Below are 22,712 nucleotides of genomic sequence, written 5' to 3'. Positions count from 1 at the left end.
ACATAAAAGAAACTACAATTAATCAAAGTACTGAAGTATTGAACATCGGATGACCGCAAGTTGTTTTGGATGGTCCGACAAGCACTTGTCTCTATACATGTTTCAAGTGAGTTTTTTGTACATATATATTTTTTTCTGGGACAAGTTCGTATGTGTATGATAAATAAATTACAGGGAATTCAACCTCACCGTATTGATTATTATATTGTAGTGATACAAATCAAAATACAAATACAAATGGTTTATTGTTATATATTATATTAACCATGAATTGTATATTACAGATACAGGTATATATAATTTCATGCATTTGTATATCATTCTATTTTATTATATAAATAATAGTGCAAGTCAGTGCAAGTGCATGGTGGACACTGTTCTGTATAAATCTTTTTTTCTAATAGAATAGATTTGAGTAAGCATTCGTATTTTCCCGAAAAAAAGTGTAATCATCCATGCAGAGTTTTCGTTCCTTGAGATTGCGAACGTTCTTGAGATATTCTTCCGGACGCATGTGCATCGATATCAATATTTTTTTATTTGTATGTATATAGTACATACAACAAAAACATTTCAATATTATCAATGTATCTTCTTTAAAAAGTATTTGATGAGTATTCATTGAAGAAATGAATTTATAACAAGCAGTAAGAAATGTTAGTTTGAACTTGATGATGCCAACGTATTCATCATGTTTATAGATCGGTTAAAAACCCAAAACGAATATTACGTATTGGAAATCTAGGCGATTGCCCTCACGGTCATCCGCTGTAAAAAAAAATCTAACAAGACTGACAAAGGCCAGAGGCTCGTAACGTTATGCTCGCTCTCTACATTGTTTGTCCCATTCTACAACCTTGCAAATGGTTGTGTCTTTGACAAAACATTTTATTGAGCGTTTTTTGTTAGGGTATTCTCTGTTTTATAATATATTCATCCTTTCAAGTATAGACCGATTACATCTGCTGGTTGCTAAACGTCCAGTTGCAACCAGTGCATGCATTTTTAGTACGACCATTTTCAGGCAAACACTGTTTACCTGTTTATTGTCGAAGACCGTTTATTGTTTTCTGGGTATAGTTTGATTATATTTAAGCTACAAATCCTTCCTCAAAATTGAAAAATATAGTTAGATGCTGTGGCAGTATGTGGATTGTTTTCATTGGTGAAATAGAAGTTAAATCGTCTTTTTAACCCCGAAGCAAAGAATATGGTTTCTGAAGAGTCGGTGTCAAAACTCAAAATTGTATTAGAATCCATATAGAAAAAAACAGATTAGAGTATACCAACCTCTCTCAAGAGATGAATTAGAAATTAAATTTGCGGCCGACGATTTGGTGGTTGAAAATTACTATGCCATCGTTTGAGAAATATATTAGACCTACTAAATGTATCTATTTAAGTCTAAAGATTTGTGCAACGATACAGATAAACGGAGCCCTGTTGGTCTCGTAGATAACGAGTTGGGTTTTTAAGTCCAGTGCTAGAGACACAAAGTCTGGCACTTTAGGACTAATAATCCAGTGATGATTAAGTTAAGTCTATCGCTGTAGAAATAAACTTCGGCGCTGGGATGTAAGATGTAGGTTACCAGTTAAGCACCGAATGTGTAAAGTCCACAACTGAACTACCTGAACTTTGTATCTACAGCGCTTGAGTTTACATATCTACCCTTTAAATCTCCAGCACTTTACTGAATATAAAAGACACTTCATATGTAGAAGACAAACAATGTATCGTGCTGATATAACATATGAACAAGATATTAAAAAGTAGTACAGAAAAATATTTCAGGTCAATAAATGGATTAATTCTTCACAGAAAATCTTAAAATTAAGTAATGAACATTTTAATACGACTTAATTACGATCAATTTAAGGCGTAAGATTTTGTTTAGTAAAAAGAACAACATTATTTTAAAGACCGATAAACATTAAATACCGGTTGTTTACATCAAAAAATAATTAGCCAAAACCTACATCAAATATATTACCGAAGCAAATTTAATGGCTTATTAATTTTTTGATAAATGTCAAAAAAGATAAAGAAAAAAACCAACAAGATGTATCACTGACAAAGTGACGAATTTCTCATCTGATATGCGTTTTTGTGTTGGGATGATTTTATTATGGCGTTATACAATTTTAATAACAATGATTAAACTTTCAACTACAGTGACCTCACAAATCTGACCATCGTAGAACTAAAGTTCTGATCTACGTTCGTGTATTGGGATGATTTTGTTATGGCGTTATATAATTCTAATAACAATGATTAAATTTTCAACTACAGTGACCTCACAAATCTGACCATCGTAGAACTAAAGTTCTGATCTACGTTCGTGTATTGGGATGATTTTGTTATGGCGTTATACAATTTTAATAACAATGATTAAACTTTCAACTACAGTGACCTCACAAATCTGACCATCGTAGAACTAAAGTTCTGATCTACGTTCGTGTATTGGGATGATTTTGTTATGGCGTTATATAATTCTAATAACAATGATTAAACTTTCAACTACAGTGACCTCACAAATCTGACCATCGTAGAACTAAAGTTCTGATCTACGTTCGTGTATTGGGATGATCTTGTTATGATGTGATTTAATGATTAACCTTTCAACCACAGTGCCCCCACACATCTGACCATCGTTTGACATACAGTTTCTAGTCTACGTTTGTGTATTGGGATGAGTTTATTATGGCGTTATACAATTTAGATAATAATGAATTAACCTTTCAAATACAGTGACCTCACAAGTATGACCATCGTCGGACATTTTGTACATAAAGTTTCTAGTCAGTGTGTGTGTATTGGGGATGAGTTTATTATAGTTTAGTGTATAATCTTGACAATGTAATTATTATTAAACTTGAGTGACCTCACAAATCTGACCTTTACCGGACATTTTTATATAAAACATGACGCAATGGTCAAGTTTGTGATGTCAAGTGACTAATACGATGCTATATTTATACCCATGGCTGACGTGTGTTACGATTTATTATTGTTGTACTAATAAAATTACATATCGCAGAGAACATATGTACATTCTTATGTGACAGGGAATCTTCAATAAGATTATTAGCTTACTTTCAGAAGTTCGTCTCATTTAGGTTTCAGAAAGTGAAGTAACTCGGTTAAATGATAGAATTTTTACCATCGTATATTTTTTTTCTTATATAATTAAGGTTTCTAAAAGAGTAATAACTCGGTTAAATGATAGATTTTTTTACCATCGTATATTTAGTTCTTATATTCTTAACACTAAATCAATGACACGCGTCCGATGCGCTTTTCTGAATTTACCTTCATCAGAAACGCTCAAAATAGAATCTGTGAAAGTTAAGGATGTATAAGAACCAACACAGTTGAAGAGCTATATCCCTTAAAGAAACCTAGAAATGACCATATATGGTTAACTTTGATTTTATCAGTGTACGGTATCATATCAGCATTTGCATGCTAAAAAATGCTGTTTTTTCTATTCTTTTAGTTTTATTATTGCATCATTAGATTTGGGATATTTGTCTAAATATTCGAAGCAAAATTCAAAAGATGCGATTTCTTTTATTTACCAGCACCAACGAAGTGCTGAACATGAAACTTACGCGAAGTAGCCGCTTCATTTTCAGTCAGCGTTACAACTCCGCCTCATAACTTGCAAAGAAGCATGCTATCTATTGAAGGCCTTTGGATGTTTTCTGTTCTTTGGCCTGGGTGTTGTCCCTTTGACACATTCCCCATTTTCATCCTCAATTTGTAAGATGTTGATTATCTCCATGCATTATGCATATGAACAATTATGTATCAAAATGTATCTAGGTTTATAGAAATAGTTTCGACGATTTGAATACAGCTATGTTAGTTATTTAAGAAAAAGAAACGTCAGACGCCAAGGAAACTATCAATGTATGTGGAATCCTTCAATTCATTTGGGGGGAGTTCAAAATTAACATCTGAAACAAAATTCTAGCAAAAATCACATTTTTCTACGTGTGCCTATGCACGGATATTAGCTATCCACTATCACTAAATTAGGGGGATGAACAAACAAATGAACCTCTTATTGCATATAAAAAAGAAGATGTGGTATGATTGCAAATAGGACAACTCTCCGCATGTGATCAAACGACAGATAAATTAACAACTACAGATCACCGTATAGGCAGCTTTTTTTTAATTTTCGATCTATGAGTTTGAATGTCGCTCTGGTATCTTTCGATCCCTTTTTAACAAAGCCCTTCAATTTATATTTAAAAAAATGAAAACAATTTGATTTGGATTTAAATTAATAAAAAAAACTCCATATGCATTCCTATACAGTAAAGAAACATGGTTTATATGTTAGTTGAAATTATCTATAAACTAGCTTTGATTTACTGCGAGTATTCTTTGTGTGCCTGCCTCAAGACGGGAACCTGTAACATTTTTTTAATTTTTTGTTTACTTTTAAAGGGTGTTAAAAGCGATACCAATTTTTTTTCAAAGGTATTTAATTATAACCTTATTTTTTAATTTTCATTTTTTTCTCAATATTTCGTACCGTGTACAGAAAATTGAAGAATACATAATTTCATTTGTCAGCTTCAATTTTATTATTGTTTGTTTCTCTTAAAGAGATTTAAAAATACTGCTTAATGACTGGAAGTAATCCAATCGACCATTTAAATAAAAAAGAAACTGCGCATTTCATTTTAAGATTTGCATAAATTCAACAACTTCCGGTTAACAAGTTTTAATACGCTACTGATATAACCCATAAATTAAAACGTTTTCGCGTAACATAGGGGAAAAACCAAATGCATGTCTTTTTACCTACTATTATTATTTTGTTTGACAGGAGACAATGTAAGATATTTTGCCTGAGGTCGACATTCAGCTTGCATACTAATGAGTCCGTATAACACGTCAAAAGGCTAATAAATATAACTTGTCTCTGCCAGCAACCATTAGAAGGAAACGTCCACTTGGGTAAAAGAGACATACGGTGTAATATCAGGGATAGATACAAAGATAATATTTTCGTCTTGGATTTAAGCTCTTTACATATGAAGCAGTAGGGAAAAAAAACATATTTATTTAGAAAAACAAAAAAACATTCAAAATGTTTTCGTTCGGTATAGTTTTACTGACTTTAGTGTCTTTTACAAATGCGCAATGGCGACAAGACATGTTTACAACGGCAGAAAACCAATTAAGAAGTATTGTGCAAAACGGTCAGACATTGTTAGACTTTATTTATCAAGAGCGACAAAAGCACGGCGGAGGCAACATGACGGGTGGATCATTAATGAGCCACAACGTCGCTTATTCTTCGTTTATAAATGACGTTGAAACACGTCTCGCCGATATGGAACAGGCGACGCAAGAATTAGTCCGAATTATGAGAACGTGCCCTGATGCACCGTTGGGTAAGCTTTATTTATATTAATTGTCCCGTATTTGTTCTATCGTTGCCCCTACGAGAACGAGCCCGGATGCACCGTTGGGTAAGCTGAACTTATATGAATTGTCCCGTATTTGTTCTATCCTTGCCCCTACAATCAAGAGATAACTGTATTGTATTTGAAGCTTTGCGGACGTCCATCGGTAATTTTAATGTCGCAAATTTTTGTTTATTTTCTTGTGCAGTAAATCCTATTTGTATTTCAGCATTTAAAATTACCTACCTACAAGATACCGGTACTCTTTGGGAAAGATTCTATCTTTTTTAGCCCACCAGGTTTTTGAAATTGTTTAAAAACTATAAACATCTACATCAAACTTGACTTTTTTACTGCAATATTTCACATCAAGTTGGAAAAAATATAATGATCTATCTGTGTCCATATCAGTCACGGATTCGGAACATCACTGTCTTCCAATGACTTTCTCTATTTATTTTAAATGCTTCAAAATTTTAGAAGCAATTAGCAATTACATCAACTAGTAGACCAGTCATTTTAAAAGGGGGGGTAAAAAGAGTAAAAACGGGGGGTTCAAACTATATGCTCCCATTCAAATGTATTGATCGTCCAAAAAAAAGGGGGATTCAACCTCCCCTCCATCATTTATTATGCGTTGTGAAAATTTACACAAATGAGATGTTTTGTTGTATGTAGGCTTAGGAATTGATGTCCAATGACATTTCTCCTAATAAAAAAAAAACTCTTTCATACGGTATATCCCCAATATTTTCCGAACGAGTAATCCTAAATTTGTTTTGATGATTGTATTATAATTTTGCAGCCTCCTACTAGATTCTCGTTTAACCTTGCATACATTTAACCTCTATGACCTAGTATGTCTTGTCAGATAATTCCAATAAACCACGTACCAGTTACGTCCAGTTTCAGCAACTTGGACAAAGAATTTTAAATCATAGTACTTGATATAATATAATTGCTTTCTTTATTTTCATTCGATATTTTCAGAACTAAATTGTGTTTACTTTGGGGTTGTTCTTCCCCCGTCATTTTCTTCTCATTTTAATGCAGGATTTTTTTCCTTCAATATGAAGCTTGCTTAATTGTATACAAGTAATACTGTCAAAACTTATTTGCAAAATTGTTTTGTTCTTTAAGATTGAAAATAAGGTAGCTAATGTTAGGGTTCCGGTGAAGAAGTGAATTGAAATGAAAAGAGTTCCGAGGTCACTAAGATTAAAAACAGTTTGCCTCTACCATGAAAAGTGAGGGTTAAAAACTTCTTGTCTCTTCTCGTTTAAACTAAAAAAAATAGTTATTTTTAATGTTTTCACATGTACCCGTGTATCCCCAACCTCTGACCTTTGCACTTTAATGTGCATACCAAATATGACATGTGCACGTGTCTTAATGATTTTCTAGTAACATAACATCAAGCATTGTTTATGTCACCTATAAGGGTTGTCATATTGATTTATTGTCATGTGATTAATTGCCTCGTGTCAATCTTTATAAATATTCAGTTATATATCATTGCATTGCTTGAAACAAAAAAGAGGGAAGAAAATCTCTCTCTCTCTCTCCCCCTTTTTCTCTTTTATTTGAACATTTTCCTGTTGTAGTATTGTTAGAAAACTTTGTGTAACTTACAATCAGGGTCATACGTACTAATTTTGAGCCATCAGCCCAAAGTCAAGGCCATCAGTGCCATCAGTTCAATGTCTTCGCTATTAGTTCTACGTCAGTTCCATCAGTGCTAAGTCAGGACCATTAGTGCTAAGTCAGGACCATTAGTGCTAAGTCAGGACCATTAGTGCTAAGTCAGGACCATTAGTGCTAAGTCAGGACCATTAGTGCTAAGTCAGGACCATTAGTGCTACGTCAGTTCCATCAGTGCTAAGTCAGGACCATTAGTGCTTAGTCATGACTATCAATAACAAGTGAAGGCTTTTATGCATAAATCAGGGTCATCAGTCCTACTACTTGGCCGTACGGTGACCTATAGTTGTTAATGTCTGTGTCATTTTGGTCTATTGTAGACAGTTGTCTCATTGGCAATCATACCACATCTTCTTTTTTATAGTCATCAGTGTTTAGTCAGGGCATTCAGTTCTTTTTCATGGCCATCAATCCCAAGTCAGGGCCATCAATCCCATGTTAGTATATATAAGAAAATCTGGTATGAGTGGCAATGAGACAACTCTCCATCCAAGTTACAATTTGTAAAAGTAAACCATAATAGATCAAAGTACGGCCTTCAACACGGAGCATTGGCTCACACCGAACAGCAAGCTTTAAAGGGCATAACAATGAATAGTGTTAAACCATTCAAACAGTAAAATGAACCGCCCATTCTATTTAAAACGCGAGAAACGAGAAACACTTATAAACAATATCAACAAACGACAGCCACTGAACGATAGGCCATGAGTCAAAGGAGTTATGGCATCATTGCCAATGAAACAGCAACCACCAGAGTCTAAGGATAAACAACTTCAGGTCATCGAATTGACTCATACAGTTGGCTATAAAAGGCAATGGCATGACAAAAAATATGAAACATTTCAGAAGAGAATTGAAGCAGTAACGAAAAACAATAAAATTAAACAGCATCCATCACAACGACAACCACTGGTTAACAAGCTCCCTACTTTGAAAACTTATACAAAACTTGTTGCACATTCTCTATTAACAAACAATCTTTTTAGACAAACAGTGATATGATGCCCCAAGAAAATAATTGCCCTTGGAGTCCCTGTGCAGATGTCAGACTAATGGATAACATATTCATGTTTTAAAAGCAGTTTACTTTTCTACATTGTGTTACTTTTCTACATTGGCTAGAGGTATAGGGGGAGGGTTGAGATCTCACAAACATGTTTAACCCCGCCGCATTTTTGCGCCTGTCCCAAGTCAGGAGCCTCTGGCCTTTGTTAGTCTTGTATTATTTTAATTTTTGATTCTTGTGTACAATTTGGAAATTAGTGTGGCGTTCATTATCACTGAACTAGTATATATTTGTTCAGGGGCCAGTTGAAGGACGCCTCCGGGTGCGGGAATTTCTCGCTACATTGAAGACCTGTTGGTGACCTTCTGCTGTTGTTTTTTTCTATGGTCGGGTTGTTGTCTCTTTTGCACATTCCCCATTTCCATTCTTAATTTTAGTTTGTCGAAGATGACAATGATTACATGTCATGCATGTTTCATAAAAATCCGAACTTTTAATTGGCTGAAAGCAATCGCGATGCATTCCAAAAACAAATTGTATTTCTCAGTATAATTTAACATTCATATCAGCAGTTGCTTATCAAGACAACGTCAAGACAATGCTTTAGAAAACAAACGAACATTTTGATTTAATTCACAAGTTTATGGTTGTGGCCTAAAAATCACACATGTACATGTAATCAATGTGATTATAAGAACTGAATGCTTCTCCTTGTAGTTTTACAGAATTGTAAAAGCGTGGATCATGCACATTTTTAGAATTAACCGCTTCTGTGTCCCGTATAAAAAATGCTACTTTCAACTCTTTTTTAAACTTCAATAAAATTTCAAAAAGAAGCATTCAATTCTTATAAAAACATTTTTTGGCTACAACCATGAAAGTTAATCCTTAAATTGTAGGGACATATAGCAGGTCTTGACAGTTCATACATAACTAGTTTTGCTAGTTTAAGCATTATTGATAATCGAATAACTAGTCGCAATGAATAGCCTTTAAGTGAAACATCATAAAGATACAGTGAAACCTGTTTAAACCGAACCTCATCGGGACTTAAGATTTTTATCGGCTTTGACCGATGTTATGTTTTATCAGGTTCACAACTCATACAATTTGATATCAAATCTTCGGTTTTTACAGGTTTTCGGTTTGTGTATGATTTGGTTACCCAGGTTTCACTGTATGTTATTTCAATTGTATAATATATAAATAGACATTCATGTCATTTTGTCACATCCATCTTACTCTCGTGTGTGACCCGCTCAAAGAAAATGTGAGACATTTAAATCTATCTATTGTCGTTATCATTAATAATTAATTTATAATTAGTCACAATCAGAGGTAGCATTAGACATAATCGTGGAATTGACAACAAAAGGAACATGATTTAACGTAGATTTTTTTAACATTTGACTCAGAGGCATAAACATTATACTTAAATATTGTTAAAAAATGTCGTCACGAAGTTGATATATGATGCATGTACCTGTCTCTCGAATGAAAGCGTGTTTATATTAAAGCAGTTAAAGTGTTTTATTAACAGACGTATTGTTAAGAATTAAAACATTATTGTCACTTTTTTGTCAAATGTTTTTAAATAACTGTGAAATATAATAGTTATTCATTTATTAGGGAAACAATGCAGAATTGTATATAATATGAAATATTTAAAGTAGAAAAAAAATGTTTTAATAACAGAAATTATGTTAAGTATCGTCGTGTCATATGTTTTCGTATGTCATATGTTTTCGTATCAACCACATTTCGTCGGTTTCGACTGCATACGCGTACATTGTGACATGTTTTTCTGTTTCTATATTTAGAACAACAACACCACTACAACTTGATATATTCAAAACATATTCAACGTCGCTTTTTAAAGACGTTAGAACAAATTAAATAAAACTGACCTATTTAGCCATTTTTATTTAATGTCAAAAATACGCATCACTAGAATAGTTGTGGAAAAAAATTCTGAAGGGTTAAAATAAAGTCCAGATATGTTTTTTGCAAGTCAGACACCGGATCTTCAAGACATATGACTGTCATGTGTTTTTTTGGCCGTTTTAATTACAAACCATCGAGTTAAAATTAGCAGGGTTCTTATATAAAATGGTTGTTCAAAATCCAACTATTCAATATTTCATTGACAATTTTTTTTTATACATCCTTGATACATGAAGATGAAAACAGTCTTAACTTTTTATATTTAATCATAAATTTTGAAAACTGCATTTTATTTTAGAAAAAATAATGTATTTTGTACAAACCAGGTGCCAATCTGAAAATTAATCAAAATCTAAAAATTTCATCACACGAAACACCAACCTTACACTATTTACTAGTAATTTTTAGTACTGAAAAGTATTTAATAACTTTTTTTATGATTCAAGCGATCACCAGAACCACGACTTTAGAAAAAATTTATTTCCGGATTTTGTAGTCATTTCCTGTCCGTTTACTGATCCAATTTTTATTTCATACGAAAACATATGACGCCGTTTTTTTGACATACAAAAATCGCAAAGTAATCGGAAACAGTAAAAAATCGTAGAAATCATTGACAAAAAAACTAGATACCTAAAATCAATCTACAGGACATGCTTTTTAAATCTGAGTAAACACCTAAATAAAAACTCAACAGTAAAAACCGTAAGCAGTGAAAATTGTTATTAGTACGAAAACACATTACACGATGATAGGTTCTCATTACTGTCACACTTCTAAGAAATTATTTTTACAGGTTAAACTTTGTATGAAATACAGTTAATCAGGCATTCAATGTAGAATTATATATAAATGTATGATAAATAAGGTTAAAGAAAGGGAAATACTGCAGCTAGATTCTGAAATTATAACAGCAATTGTGGAAAATGCCTTATTAAAATTAATAAGTTTCCTAATTTTTGAAAGTTTTAACGAAAATATTAAAGTAGCATTTTTAATTACAATAGCTATAAATTGTAGAAAACGTTTTCTTGTTTCCAGCAAATACTATCTACCATTACACGATTTTAATTTAAACGACCAAATACGATATCCCTGTATAATACCAATTATGACAATTATATATTTATTGTACACATCTAGTACATAAACAGAGTAGAGGATCTGGTGGGATTTACAGAATAGAGAATAATCAGTGGGCATAACAAAAAGGGGACTCAAAAGGATAGAGAATAATTGGCATAAAACAAGAGGATCCAAAGGGATAGAGAATAATGGGTTCTAAATGTATGAAGAATATAGAATAATTAATGGGTTCCAAAAATGGAGAATAGAAAAACAAAAAAATTAAAGCATACACAAAGGAAGCCCCCAATCGCGACCCTCATAATACATATACATATTTCTATTTGTGCATGAAATATCCCATATCTGTTCTTAATGATATAATTAACGCAAATGACAAAATACATTTTGACAATTACGGGGTCGTTATTTATCTTTGATCTATACGATGTACCGGTAATTTAGGGTAATTATATCGTACTAGAGTATCACATGATGATTTAGGGTCATTATGTCGTACTATATAGTGCCACGTGAATAAACAACATTTCGTTGACAATAAAGTGTACCTGGTACAACTTTTATGTACTCTTTGTTATTCTACTAAGTATTTAAAGAGATGCGAAAGGGGAGATAGTTAGCGTGTGGGATATAGGGTTAAACCAGTGAATGGGGAGGGGGGGTAGTAAAACGCATTTGGGTTGTTCTAACAAAGGAGGAAAAGGGGGGGGGGGGTAAATAGTGGGATATAACAAAAGGTGGTGATGTTCGATACAAAGGACCGACCGTGCAAGGGCTGTATAGCCAGTCAAGGTAGTTAAAAACTTCCATTTGTTGATACAAAGAATAGAATTAGTGGGAGCTAGAAAAAAAGCTATAAACGGAGGGATTTGATAACTTATGAGCAAAGAGTATCGGTAAAATCGATACTATATGCTGGGCGGTGGGGAGGCAAGGGAGGATGGGGGAGGCAGAGGAGGGCGGAAGTTTTGACAATTGTTTTGACAATTAGACCTTTGAAATGAAAGCTATCTGGTTTGTTATTGAAATTTCAAATTAACTGGCGTGATTTATGAACAAAGCTATATATGCAGTCGTTATTTGAAATATTTACCATGGTCTTGAATTTTATTACAGTTTGTCTCAACTCAGCGACCGCATGCTAATTATTTTATTACTTATGCAGTTCAAGTAAACACTTTAACAAACATATTTGTGTCCTTATTACAAAAAGCATAAATTGGATTCGTACATGTCTTAAGCCAAGCTGACCTTTTTCTTGTAAAACGACTTAGTGTATATATAGTGTAAAGGAAACATTGATGGTTGTTTGTTTGTAATTATATATATAAAGAAGGTAAACAAGGAAATGTTTTTATTATTTTTAATGGTCATAAACTGTTGTATTAAGGATTGAACTGATATTGTAGTGTTCAGTATTATCTCACTGAGGAAGACTAGCATTTCATTATTTCATACTTTTTTTGCCATGGTATTGTGGGTTTCTCCTCGACTCTTTTTTAGTATTTCCTCATTATTATTATGTTATGCACAATATATTGATTGATAACCATATGTTGTCAGATCTTTTCCTTTCTTTGTAAAATCTAACATTTTTATATCTTTATACAACTTAGTCTACTTATAAAATTCTGCACTGCATGTATTAATGTCTTTCTGGTAGTGTAGTCATAAATATCAACAGTGCATTGTATCGTAAGAAAATGAACTTACAGTGAAATAGATTGAACGATATTTGCTTCGTTCTGTTCGAGTCTGAGCCAAAACAGACGTACGGTTGACCTAACGTGTCACCAAGCTATAATGTACAAAACAATTAATAACAAATGTGAATGCATAATTTACATAAAAAATAAGTGCTACAATGTAAATCTTTTCTTAGCTGAACAGCTGTACAATTTGAATAATACGATAAAAACCACAGTTTATAAATTTCATGCATCGGAAGCACTTTTCTAGATTTAACACTGAAATCAAAGAATTCGAATGTCAAGGATGTTAAAGTAGAGATACTAGCCTATATGATCAAAAAGGGAAGTAAAAATAAATTAGTCATTCGTACAGAATCTCGGTTTCGACCGGTTAACTACCGTTCCATACCCACTTTGCACAGTATACCAGAAGTAACAAGATAATTTCTCATACTTTGTTATAATTTCATATCTGTCATTTTCTAAACAAACACACATTATTTTAATTGACTTATTTATAATGTAAGTAATAAGGTCGTGTCAATTTGATCACATAACTTCATTTTTCATATTGACGTCATGGTTTCACCACGTGCGGTTTTCCTTTAAGCCATTCATCAAACTAAATAGAACATTAACCTAACAAACGTTCTCATTGGTTACTATATACTACATCTCCTTATTATTTATGTCAGTTTTCCCCGCTATATTGATCTTTAAAGGTTAGACCAAGTAACGAGCATTGACCACTGGTCACGTAACAAATGGGGTATGCAGGATATGATAAAGGTTTCGGTACGTTCTGATCCGTTGTATCAGTAAGAATATAAACTAAGGGTATGCTAATAAACTTTATCATCAACACCATGACAATATTTTTGTACACAAATAATACTCACCAGGAACGCTTAAATAAAAAAAAAAACGAAACAAAGAACGAAATTGAAGAACTTAAGTTCAAATATTCCAAAACGTTTTGCCAAATACAGCAAGTACGACAGCTATTCACCAAAAACTAAAAGTGAAAGAATCTAAACAACTACAGTTCTCTGTACAAACTTAAAAAAATAACTGGTATCATCCAGATCAAATATTTTAACTATTAACCATCCTACAATGTTTGGTTGGTCCATTCACCTATCTTTAAAGGGTTTCATTCTTGTCTGACTAGACTTCGTTTCGACTTTTAATTTCGCTCTCTACATAAAACGACAGACTATTGGCATGATGACTAGAAAAGCTTTAACAAACAATAGGTCGATAGTTTTTGTACGTGAGTTCAATACTTTTGTATTATACAATTACATTACATTTCTATTATCATATCCATTAAAACCTGATGTTTAGGTTTTGTTTCAGTAGAACAACAAAAGGACAGTAATGCCAATTGAAATTACCATTGAAGCTACCATTTTATTTTTATGGGGGGGGGGGCTAGGATGAAAAATTTTGTCCTGCATATTTTTTGAGTTGTAATCTCTGTCCTGCCTTTTTATTTTTCACTCTATTCGGTCCTGCTTTTCTTTTTTTTTAGTTTATCCTGACTTTTTTTACATAAATTGTCATCCTGACTTTTTTTTATTGCAAGTGTCTCATCCTGCCTTTTTTTTTACTCAAAACTCCTGTCCAGCCTATTTTTTTCAAATTTCATCCTAGCCCCCCCCCTAAAAATCAAATGGTAGCTCCCTAAGTGTTGTATAGAATTAACGTAGATATTGATGATGTGTCAGATGAGGACATGTTTAACTCTGCCACATTCTATAAATACGCATGTCCCACGTCAAGAGTATGTTATCCAATGGTTGGTGTCGTAACGTTATGATTTGGTCTCTGATTGATGGTTTGTTTATTTGCAATCATACCACAGCTTGTTTCTTTGTTTTATCATGGCGATTGCATTTCTATTTCGAAAGTTTTAATCCTATTCCATGTTTTGTTATACATGTAGGTTCATTAGTACCAACTATTTATTAAGTACATGTTAAGTTTCAATAAACTATGCCAATGCCGTCAATACATGCGGTATATCAATCATTCTGATCGAGGTCATTCGAAGGTCAAATTGTCTTTCACCTTGATCTTTTCAAATTTTATGTAACACCTGCCTATAGTGTAACTGAACATGTTGTTTGTGCTATAAACAATGTAAATCATAATTTATAGTCTTCGCAAACACAAGGAATTGTTTTTATCCAACATGCTTGTGACAGGAATATATTGATGTCTTATCATATCAAATTGAATAATTGTTATGACTGTTTGACTGTTTTTTAAGGAAATGCCTGTACCAAGTCATGAATGTGACATTTGTTTTCCATTTGTATCGTGTGTTAGAACTTTTAGTTTTGTCAATTTAGTATATATCAGAGAAAGATAAGCCTATATGGTACCAATTTGAGTACTTCGAGATACAATTAACGCATTTCTCACAAATTCATTACGATTGTAATAGTGTTAGAATAGTGATTATGTGATAATAATACCTTTTTTAACTTAAAAAAAACATGTCGCAAGTTTTCATCTCGCATCTTCTGAATTTGATATAAAACCGTTCGTACTATTTTTTAAATCCGTCTGTCTGTATGTACCTAGACATTGGAGATTTGAAGAGCGTTTGATACACCCCATCATAATGTACAATCTGCTTAATCTTATGAGTGTGCTATTTAAACACGACACCAATAATTAAAGTGAGCATATATTACCATTCTGTATTCATATCAGTATTTTGTCCACCTTTAAGCTGCAAAAAAATGTCATCACGTGATTTAAAAAGTTATTTCTTTAATTATTGCAGCGCCACCTCCACCAACGAACGTCATCGTAGAATCAACTACTGTTGATAATGTATCATCTATTGTCGTCAAGTGGGATCCACCATTTAACCCACCAGAAAATATGCAATATAAAGTAAGAGAACGGTAGCCATTTTGTTTTCATTCTATGAACATTTCAGTTTTACCAGATAAGTACCAATAGAATATGCATGCATTGAAAAATGAAAAGATAATTTTAGAACTGGATAGTCCGAAGATCACTCAAATACAAGGAACATTAATGAGGAAGATACAATGCGGTACAACACGTATCTATGACTAATATACTTGAACAATACACAAGTGCGGATGCAATATGTCAGGCTCGTAATCGACAAGAGCTTTGAAACAATTGTTTTACAATGACCAAAAGACCAAACACCTTCTATAAACAGGCAAACTCCTCTAGAGACAACAAAACAATCGGATACAATAAACTCATCTTAGATACCAGATTTAAAAACTGAACTCCAGATGTACAATAGACTAATCCGTGATGCTCGAATAAAAAAGTTTAAAAGGCAAAAAAAAAAAAAAAAAAACACACGAAAAAGAAACCGAAGTTGTTAAGCATTAACTGACTAAAATACTAGTACACTAGAACGTGTAGGTTTATAACATAGAATTTCCAGACGGTGTTTGGATGGGTTTTATAACCATCAATATTCAGAACACAAACACACTAACAAGTAATAAGCAAACTAATTAAAATCTTAGACAATATAATTGCATAATAAGACTTCTATTGACGTCATTCGAGGTCGTTGGCTTCCATGTTCTGTTCAGCATTCAACACTCGTCGCATTGAAACGTTATGTTGCACGCCTTGCAAGTCCAGTGTACATTCAAAGATTATTGGGATTGTATTATTCTGCAAATCCAGTGTACAGTACTTTGTAAAACGAATAAAAGAAAAACAAATTCTTAAAATATGAATCCAATGCACATTACCAGAAGGAAACAAATCAAAGAGTTAAATCAATTACAATTCACTTGCAAATCAAACACATAGACACACGAGTACCCCCTGAAAATAAATCATCGAAAGGCAAACTTAATGAGACAGGCGAATTGCACCAAGAACAAGATAAATACATATAAATTATATAGTTTTAAAATTGAGAATGGAAATGGGGAATATGTCAAAGAGACAAAATATTATAAACGAACCTAACCAATACCAAACATCAACCCGACAAAAGACCAGATAACAACATAAGGCTACCAATGGGTCTTAGACACAAGGAGACAATTCCGCACCCGGGAGCAACGAACCAAATATAGCAAAGAAAAACATACAAGACTGTCTAATATTGGTTTTGACCTTATCCGAGCTAACAAAATGATACTATATTACCATTGATGTTACTAATTATCTATTATTAGGTGTATTTTGTACCAGTGGATATGAATGGTCTGCAAACAGCAGGAGAAGTAGTGTTCAGGATCTGTGATTCAACACAAACAATAGCATCTATCACAGACTTAACCCCTAGGTCAAGATACAGGATTAGAGTCGGAGCAGTAGCAGGCGCTGTGGCAGAGGGGGCTAGCATGCCACTTAATGTAAAAACTCCAGATATAAGTAAGAATTTTTTTCCGTAAGAATATGGAGTTGTAGTAATTTTCCAATTAAACAACTATCGACTAGAGTCCAAATTTACGTGGATTGTAATAGGATTGCCAATGTGACCAACTTTTAAAAAAAAATGGCGGAAAGTAAGCAACTATAGGTTACCGTATGGATTTCAACAAAGAGCAAAATTAAAACTTTAAAATGTCCAGCTGTCAGTAAAAGAGTGTATCTTTGAGTGTTAAAATTGATTAAGGAAAACATTGATATCAATTTGACATTTGATTGCATTTGGTTTAAATTTACAGAATCAAATCCTTAAAAATAAAATTTTATAGGAACATCGTAAAAGACGTGCGTAACTGACCGGTATTTTATATAAATTATTGTCTTGACGCGCACCTGTTTAGCAATTTATGCATAAAAATGTGATAAAATAATAACAACTGTAAGGTTCCCGTAATGGACATGAATGACAATTGTTTGTTTAACCTTAGGTACATACAAGATTAACATTTACATATATACATGTAATTACTTAAGTCTTTTGCATGGATATATGTAACAGTAGTACATGTCATAATTATTTTTACTACAACATATCGGTCATTAAAGGGTTAACTACTAGTGCATGTACATTAGTTATATTAAACGTTTCCCCCTGTGACGTATCTCGACATTTCGTCTATGGCGGAGATTTATTTTATTAGCAAGCCTACTGCACCTTCTTTCTTTATACAAAACGTTAAACAATTAAAACTGAATTGAACAATAAGAATTCTTTATTGACATCCGCCATGTTGCTTCGTTTAAATCATTTAACTAGCTAACCTTTGAACCAGCGTCATACAATGGCGGATTATTAATCATCTTTTGTCTTACCGTAAGACATAACCAAATTAATAAACCGTCGGTTCATATGAATTTAATTAATCAAAACCTCGCCGAATTTGAAAACCTTTTTTTAAAAGTATGAATAATAAAATGAACGGTATCAATTCCACTGTTCCGGATGCACATTTCAACAATAACTGTCTCTTCAGTGATGCTCGACGTAAAATAAAATTGAAAGTCCTAAATTGTTGAAGAGTTGATTAAACCAGAAAGAAACAAAACAAACAAACAAAGCCAACCGTGGACAAGGATTTGGGAGTGTGCATGAGAGAGATACATTCCTTAATCTAAAATCATTTCAAAATTCTAACTTAAATAAAATAATATCACCAAAATTCCAATACCGAAATACTAAGTGGTATGGTAATATTCTCAGAGATATCGACACACGTGTAGTAATAACATTAAGTTAACGATTCCAATTTTACTGCAAGAGCATTTCAACAATAGATGTCTCTTCGGTGATGCTCGAAGTAGACAAATTTGATAGTCCAAAAACCTAATACAAATGAGTTAATATGTATTTGATTTAAATATACCAAAGAACTGTTTTTGTCAGAAAACACTGTGAAACATCCAAACATACTATCCACATTTATCTGTGTCCACACTTGTTTAAATATAATATATCATTTTCAGTACCTTCAAGAGTACGTAACGTGATGGTAAAGTCTTCAACAGCAAATACAATTACATTGATGTGGAATCCTCCACCAATCATGGGCGATCTCATGTCCTATGAGATATACTACGAGGAGAACCCCGTCAATAAGGTTCACATAACAGTCAACCCTCCAAAGAACATGTACGTTATCAAAGATTTGACAGAGGGTACCAGTTATAAAATTGAAGTGTCTGCCAAGTCAGACAATGGTGAAGGAGAAAAAAGTATCCCTATTGAAGGATCAACGCAGCGTTTTAGTAAGTATTGAAGTGTATCACTCCTGTCAAACTTATTTGTGGGTAATAATTATAACATTGCCTGTTTGTAGCATATCCAAAACGCTCTTGTTATAATAAGTTAATGGTTGCTTCTCGATTTGGTGGACGTAAATATACGATGGACTATGTAATACTTTTCTCAATTTTTATTACCATAATTACGAATTAATGAAATGAAAATTGTAAATACTTGTTGTAGTGAAGACATTAGTTTTACGGTTATTTAAAATTTCTAGTCCAGAAAGTAAATATAATTTTGACCGTCCCCAATATATTAATGTTTTTTACAGTTCCAGGCGCACCACAAGCATTCAAGGGCGATGCCATTAACAAAACAGCTGTTGTCGTAAGATGGGCACCTCCTCCCCCTAAACCTGGAGATGGTATAATTCGTGGTTACCTCATCAACTACACTGACGTTCGTTATACGGATGTTGCCGAGCACAGAGTTGGAGCGGACGTGTTCGAAACTGTTATTACTAATTTAACCCCAGCCCAAGTCTACTATTTCCGTGCTTTTGCATTTACACACAAATCAGTCGGAAGAGGAGGCCCAGTTATCGCACTTGAAACACTTGCAGATGGTATGTATATATCTGTTGTGCTTCGTGTCATAAACTTTTTTATAATAGATTAAATAAGCATAAGCATTAATGAAATCAACTTTAAGAGGGCAAATTGTTAAAAAAAACTCTATCGAATTTTATTGAGACCCATGATCTACTTGAAAAAATCATATACACGAACAATATCAAAAACAGATTACAAATCTATAAAAGATCACTTCAATTTTCAAAATAAAAATATCATGAAAAGGGTAATGATCTGGTTTTAGATAACGATAGTCGTTTGTTATAATTTCAGTTCCTTCACCACCTCGTCAACTCCAGATCATGACAATTAGAGAAGAACCACCAAAGATTGCACTGACATGGTTACCTCCCCTTCATACATACGGAAATCTAAAAAATTATACATTAGTATGGGGTGTTCAAAATGGCGCGAATCGGACGGAGTATATTAGTAAAACGAGACTGGAATGGAGTTCGGATTTCCTCGGTGAGTATAAAAATACGTACTTATACATGTTCATAAAAATAAACACAAATAAGTGAGATGACAAGTTATAATATAACGAAGTGATTAATTCAGATTATAAATTATCGAAACATAGAGAGAGACAGGTCAAAAAGAAAAAAAAGTCAAAAAATATAACACAGATCGAAGAGAACGCGCCATGGCAAAATGAAAGGCGATGAAAAGACTTAGTGAACAAAACACTACATAAAAAGCTTAAGACTTGATAATCCGAGCCCCTATTACAAATATAGATGTGGGATCGATATACCCGACACTTTTCTCTTATTGCATAAAAAAGAAACCAAGTGACCAGCTATATAAAAGGAATATTCACGTTTTTATGTGTTGATTTATTTGACTGAAGGGATTGCATTATAACTTATGATATGTAAAGTAATGAAGGAAACAATGGTTAGACGTGTTTTTTTATATAAACATTGTTGACTAAAGTTTGAATAAAAATAACTGCGTATAAAACAAGTTTTACAAAACAAATTAAAACAATTAACACAGAAAAACAGAACATTCCGAACAGATGTGCCAAATGCAACTAGGCAATCTTAACACTAGGCTTGACAAACCTTTGGAATTTTGAAAAATTTAACATTGCATAAACGGTATAAACTTACAGAAAAGAACATTTAATTTACATTTCATATAAAATTTTCAGATGATGACACGACTCACGTGTTCAGACTCTCTGCTGTAAATAAAGTAGGATTAGGAGAAGCTGCTGTCACAACGTATATGACTCCTAAAAAAGGTATGTATTATTTATGTTTACACTGTATTATTATGACAGATTGTATCCTCCAGATACCTCTCACAAAACCTGATGCTTTCCTTGAACGTCTAGTATCATTATATTCTATTAATGTGTTTGTTATTTTCTTGTCAATTCCCTTTTAATTGGTCCTTGCTCCTGTTTAATTGTTGATCTTTGATATTTCTTTTATTTTTATCTGAAACAGCATAATTTGGCGTAATTTGTGTTTTCAAGTTAGTTAGAAGGTCAACGAGCCTCGAATTTCTCCAATGATATTGATCTGTATGACATGGTTGTAATATTGTACTTGATGATAGTTATAAACTTGAAATCTCATAATGTAAATTACTTTTATATTAATTACTTATTTTCAGTACCAATTATTCCACCGAATGTTAAAGTGGCACGTTTACAACTGCAATCAAACGGTTCAACAATACTAAATGTCACGTGGTCAAGTCCGCCAGTTTCCGTAGACGGATTCCGTATTCTATTTAGGAAGTTCCAGCTTGTGTATAGTGGACGATGGGAACTTGTTGAAATATTCGATCCAGAAGCACGTAATGTAGAAATCCCATTGGTTGAACCAGACTATCCATATATAGTTGTTGTCCGAGGAATACCGAAAGGACAAATTATGAACATGTATAATACGCATCAGAATCATAATATGAACCAAAACCATAATAGGAATCCTGGTATGCATGGTATGGGTCCTCCGCCACTTTAGTTGAAGAAAGTTCCGATTGTTTTTTTACAATAAAAGTATTATTGTGACAAACATTGATATTGGGTGCAGCATTGGATGTATGCAAATTAATTAGTATTCATTGTGGATTAACAATATTGACCTTTGAGTCAAAAACATATTCAAAAGTATCCATTATAAACGTTTTTTAACTTAGGTTGGAACATTCATTAGTTTTAGGAGTATACTTCCCTTTAATTTTTTAATGTAATTAACTTATTGTTACAGGATGGTATGGATGGGGTTCATGAATAAAGCATAACGAGTTGAACAAACAAAAAATGGGACCTCGTTCTTTCTCGATACCTGTCTGCAGTATATAAATAAGAGTTGTATTGATGTAACTGCTTTTCACCATAAAAATGTCATAAAGTTTGAAGGTTGGTTAATTTTTCAGTTTTCATATTAACCATAAGTTACATACTCTGCGAGATTCTCTAATAATCATCAAGGGACACGATTTTTTAAGTACACATGCCCATAAGACAATTCATTTTTACTCTGTTGTTTCAAAAAGAATTTTCTGGCATGGTTCATTTATAGAAACTATTCATTTGGTCTGCTCTTGGCCAAATGTTAGTATAAAATGTATACGTTGGTGCCGCTGTATATGATTGTGGTTAAACACTTCTATCACGGTAATGACAAGAACTAATAAAACTGCTGTCCAAGTTATTACGTTCAAAATATCTCTCAATTTGAACATATTTAGTACATTCATACTGGTGTACATTATGAGTAAGTGATCACAAAAAATAGTATCAAAAACGATTGGCAATAGCATAAAGCCATTAAAATTATTATTTAGATCAGTTATAAATTTGTTTAAGAGTTGCGGCAAGAATGTTTATTATTTTGATATATGATACACCAAATATGTAGTGTTTGGAACATTGACCTCTCTCATTTTTTATATACTGTACAAATAAAGATATTTTTTCATGTCAATCATTGTTTTATCGCTCTTTATTATTTAAGGAATGACTGTAATATTTTTTCTGTTTATGCGTAGCGGGTTATTTAACAGTGTGCA

General features: G+C 32.9%; 1 protein-coding gene across 1 annotated transcript; it reads left to right on the top strand.

Annotated features, from left to right (window-relative positions):
- Positions 1–4,957: 4,957 nt before the first annotated feature.
- Positions 4,958–22,058, top strand: LOC139503278 (fibronectin type III domain-containing protein 2-like). Its single transcript, XM_071293039.1, has 8 exons — positions 4,958–5,417; positions 15,658–15,770; positions 17,063–17,261; positions 18,783–19,064; positions 19,376–19,669; positions 19,950–20,144; positions 20,836–20,928; positions 21,306–22,058. Exons 1-8 carry the CDS (start codon positions 5,111–5,113, stop codon positions 21,659–21,661), a joined length of 1,839 nt encoding a protein of 612 aa, XP_071149140.1. The 5' UTR covers positions 4,958–5,110; the 3' UTR covers positions 21,662–22,058.
- The last annotated feature ends 654 nt before the right edge of the window (positions 22,059–22,712 follow it).

The sequence above is a fragment of the Mytilus edulis genome, chromosome 14, assembly GCF_963676685.1.
Source record: "Mytilus edulis chromosome 14, xbMytEdul2.2, whole genome shotgun sequence".
Taxonomy (NCBI): domain Eukaryota; kingdom Metazoa; phylum Mollusca; class Bivalvia; order Mytilida; family Mytilidae; genus Mytilus; species Mytilus edulis.
The sequence above is the reverse complement of the archived record's forward strand: the minus strand, read 5'-3'. Positions and strand labels throughout refer to the sequence as shown.

Excerpts from the sequence above, each read along its gene's own strand:
- LOC139503278 (XM_071293039.1), top strand. The coding sequence starts at position 5,111 with ATGTTTTCGTTCGGTATAGTTTTACTGACTTTAGTGTCTTTTACAAAT. Across the intron at positions 20,145-20,835 it reads ATGGAGTTCGGATTTCCTCG|ATGATGACACGACTCACGTG; the intron begins GTGAGTATAAAA and ends TAAAATTTTCAG. Across the intron at positions 20,929-21,305 it reads GTATATGACTCCTAAAAAAG|TACCAATTATTCCACCGAAT; the intron begins GTATGTATTATT and ends ACTTATTTTCAG.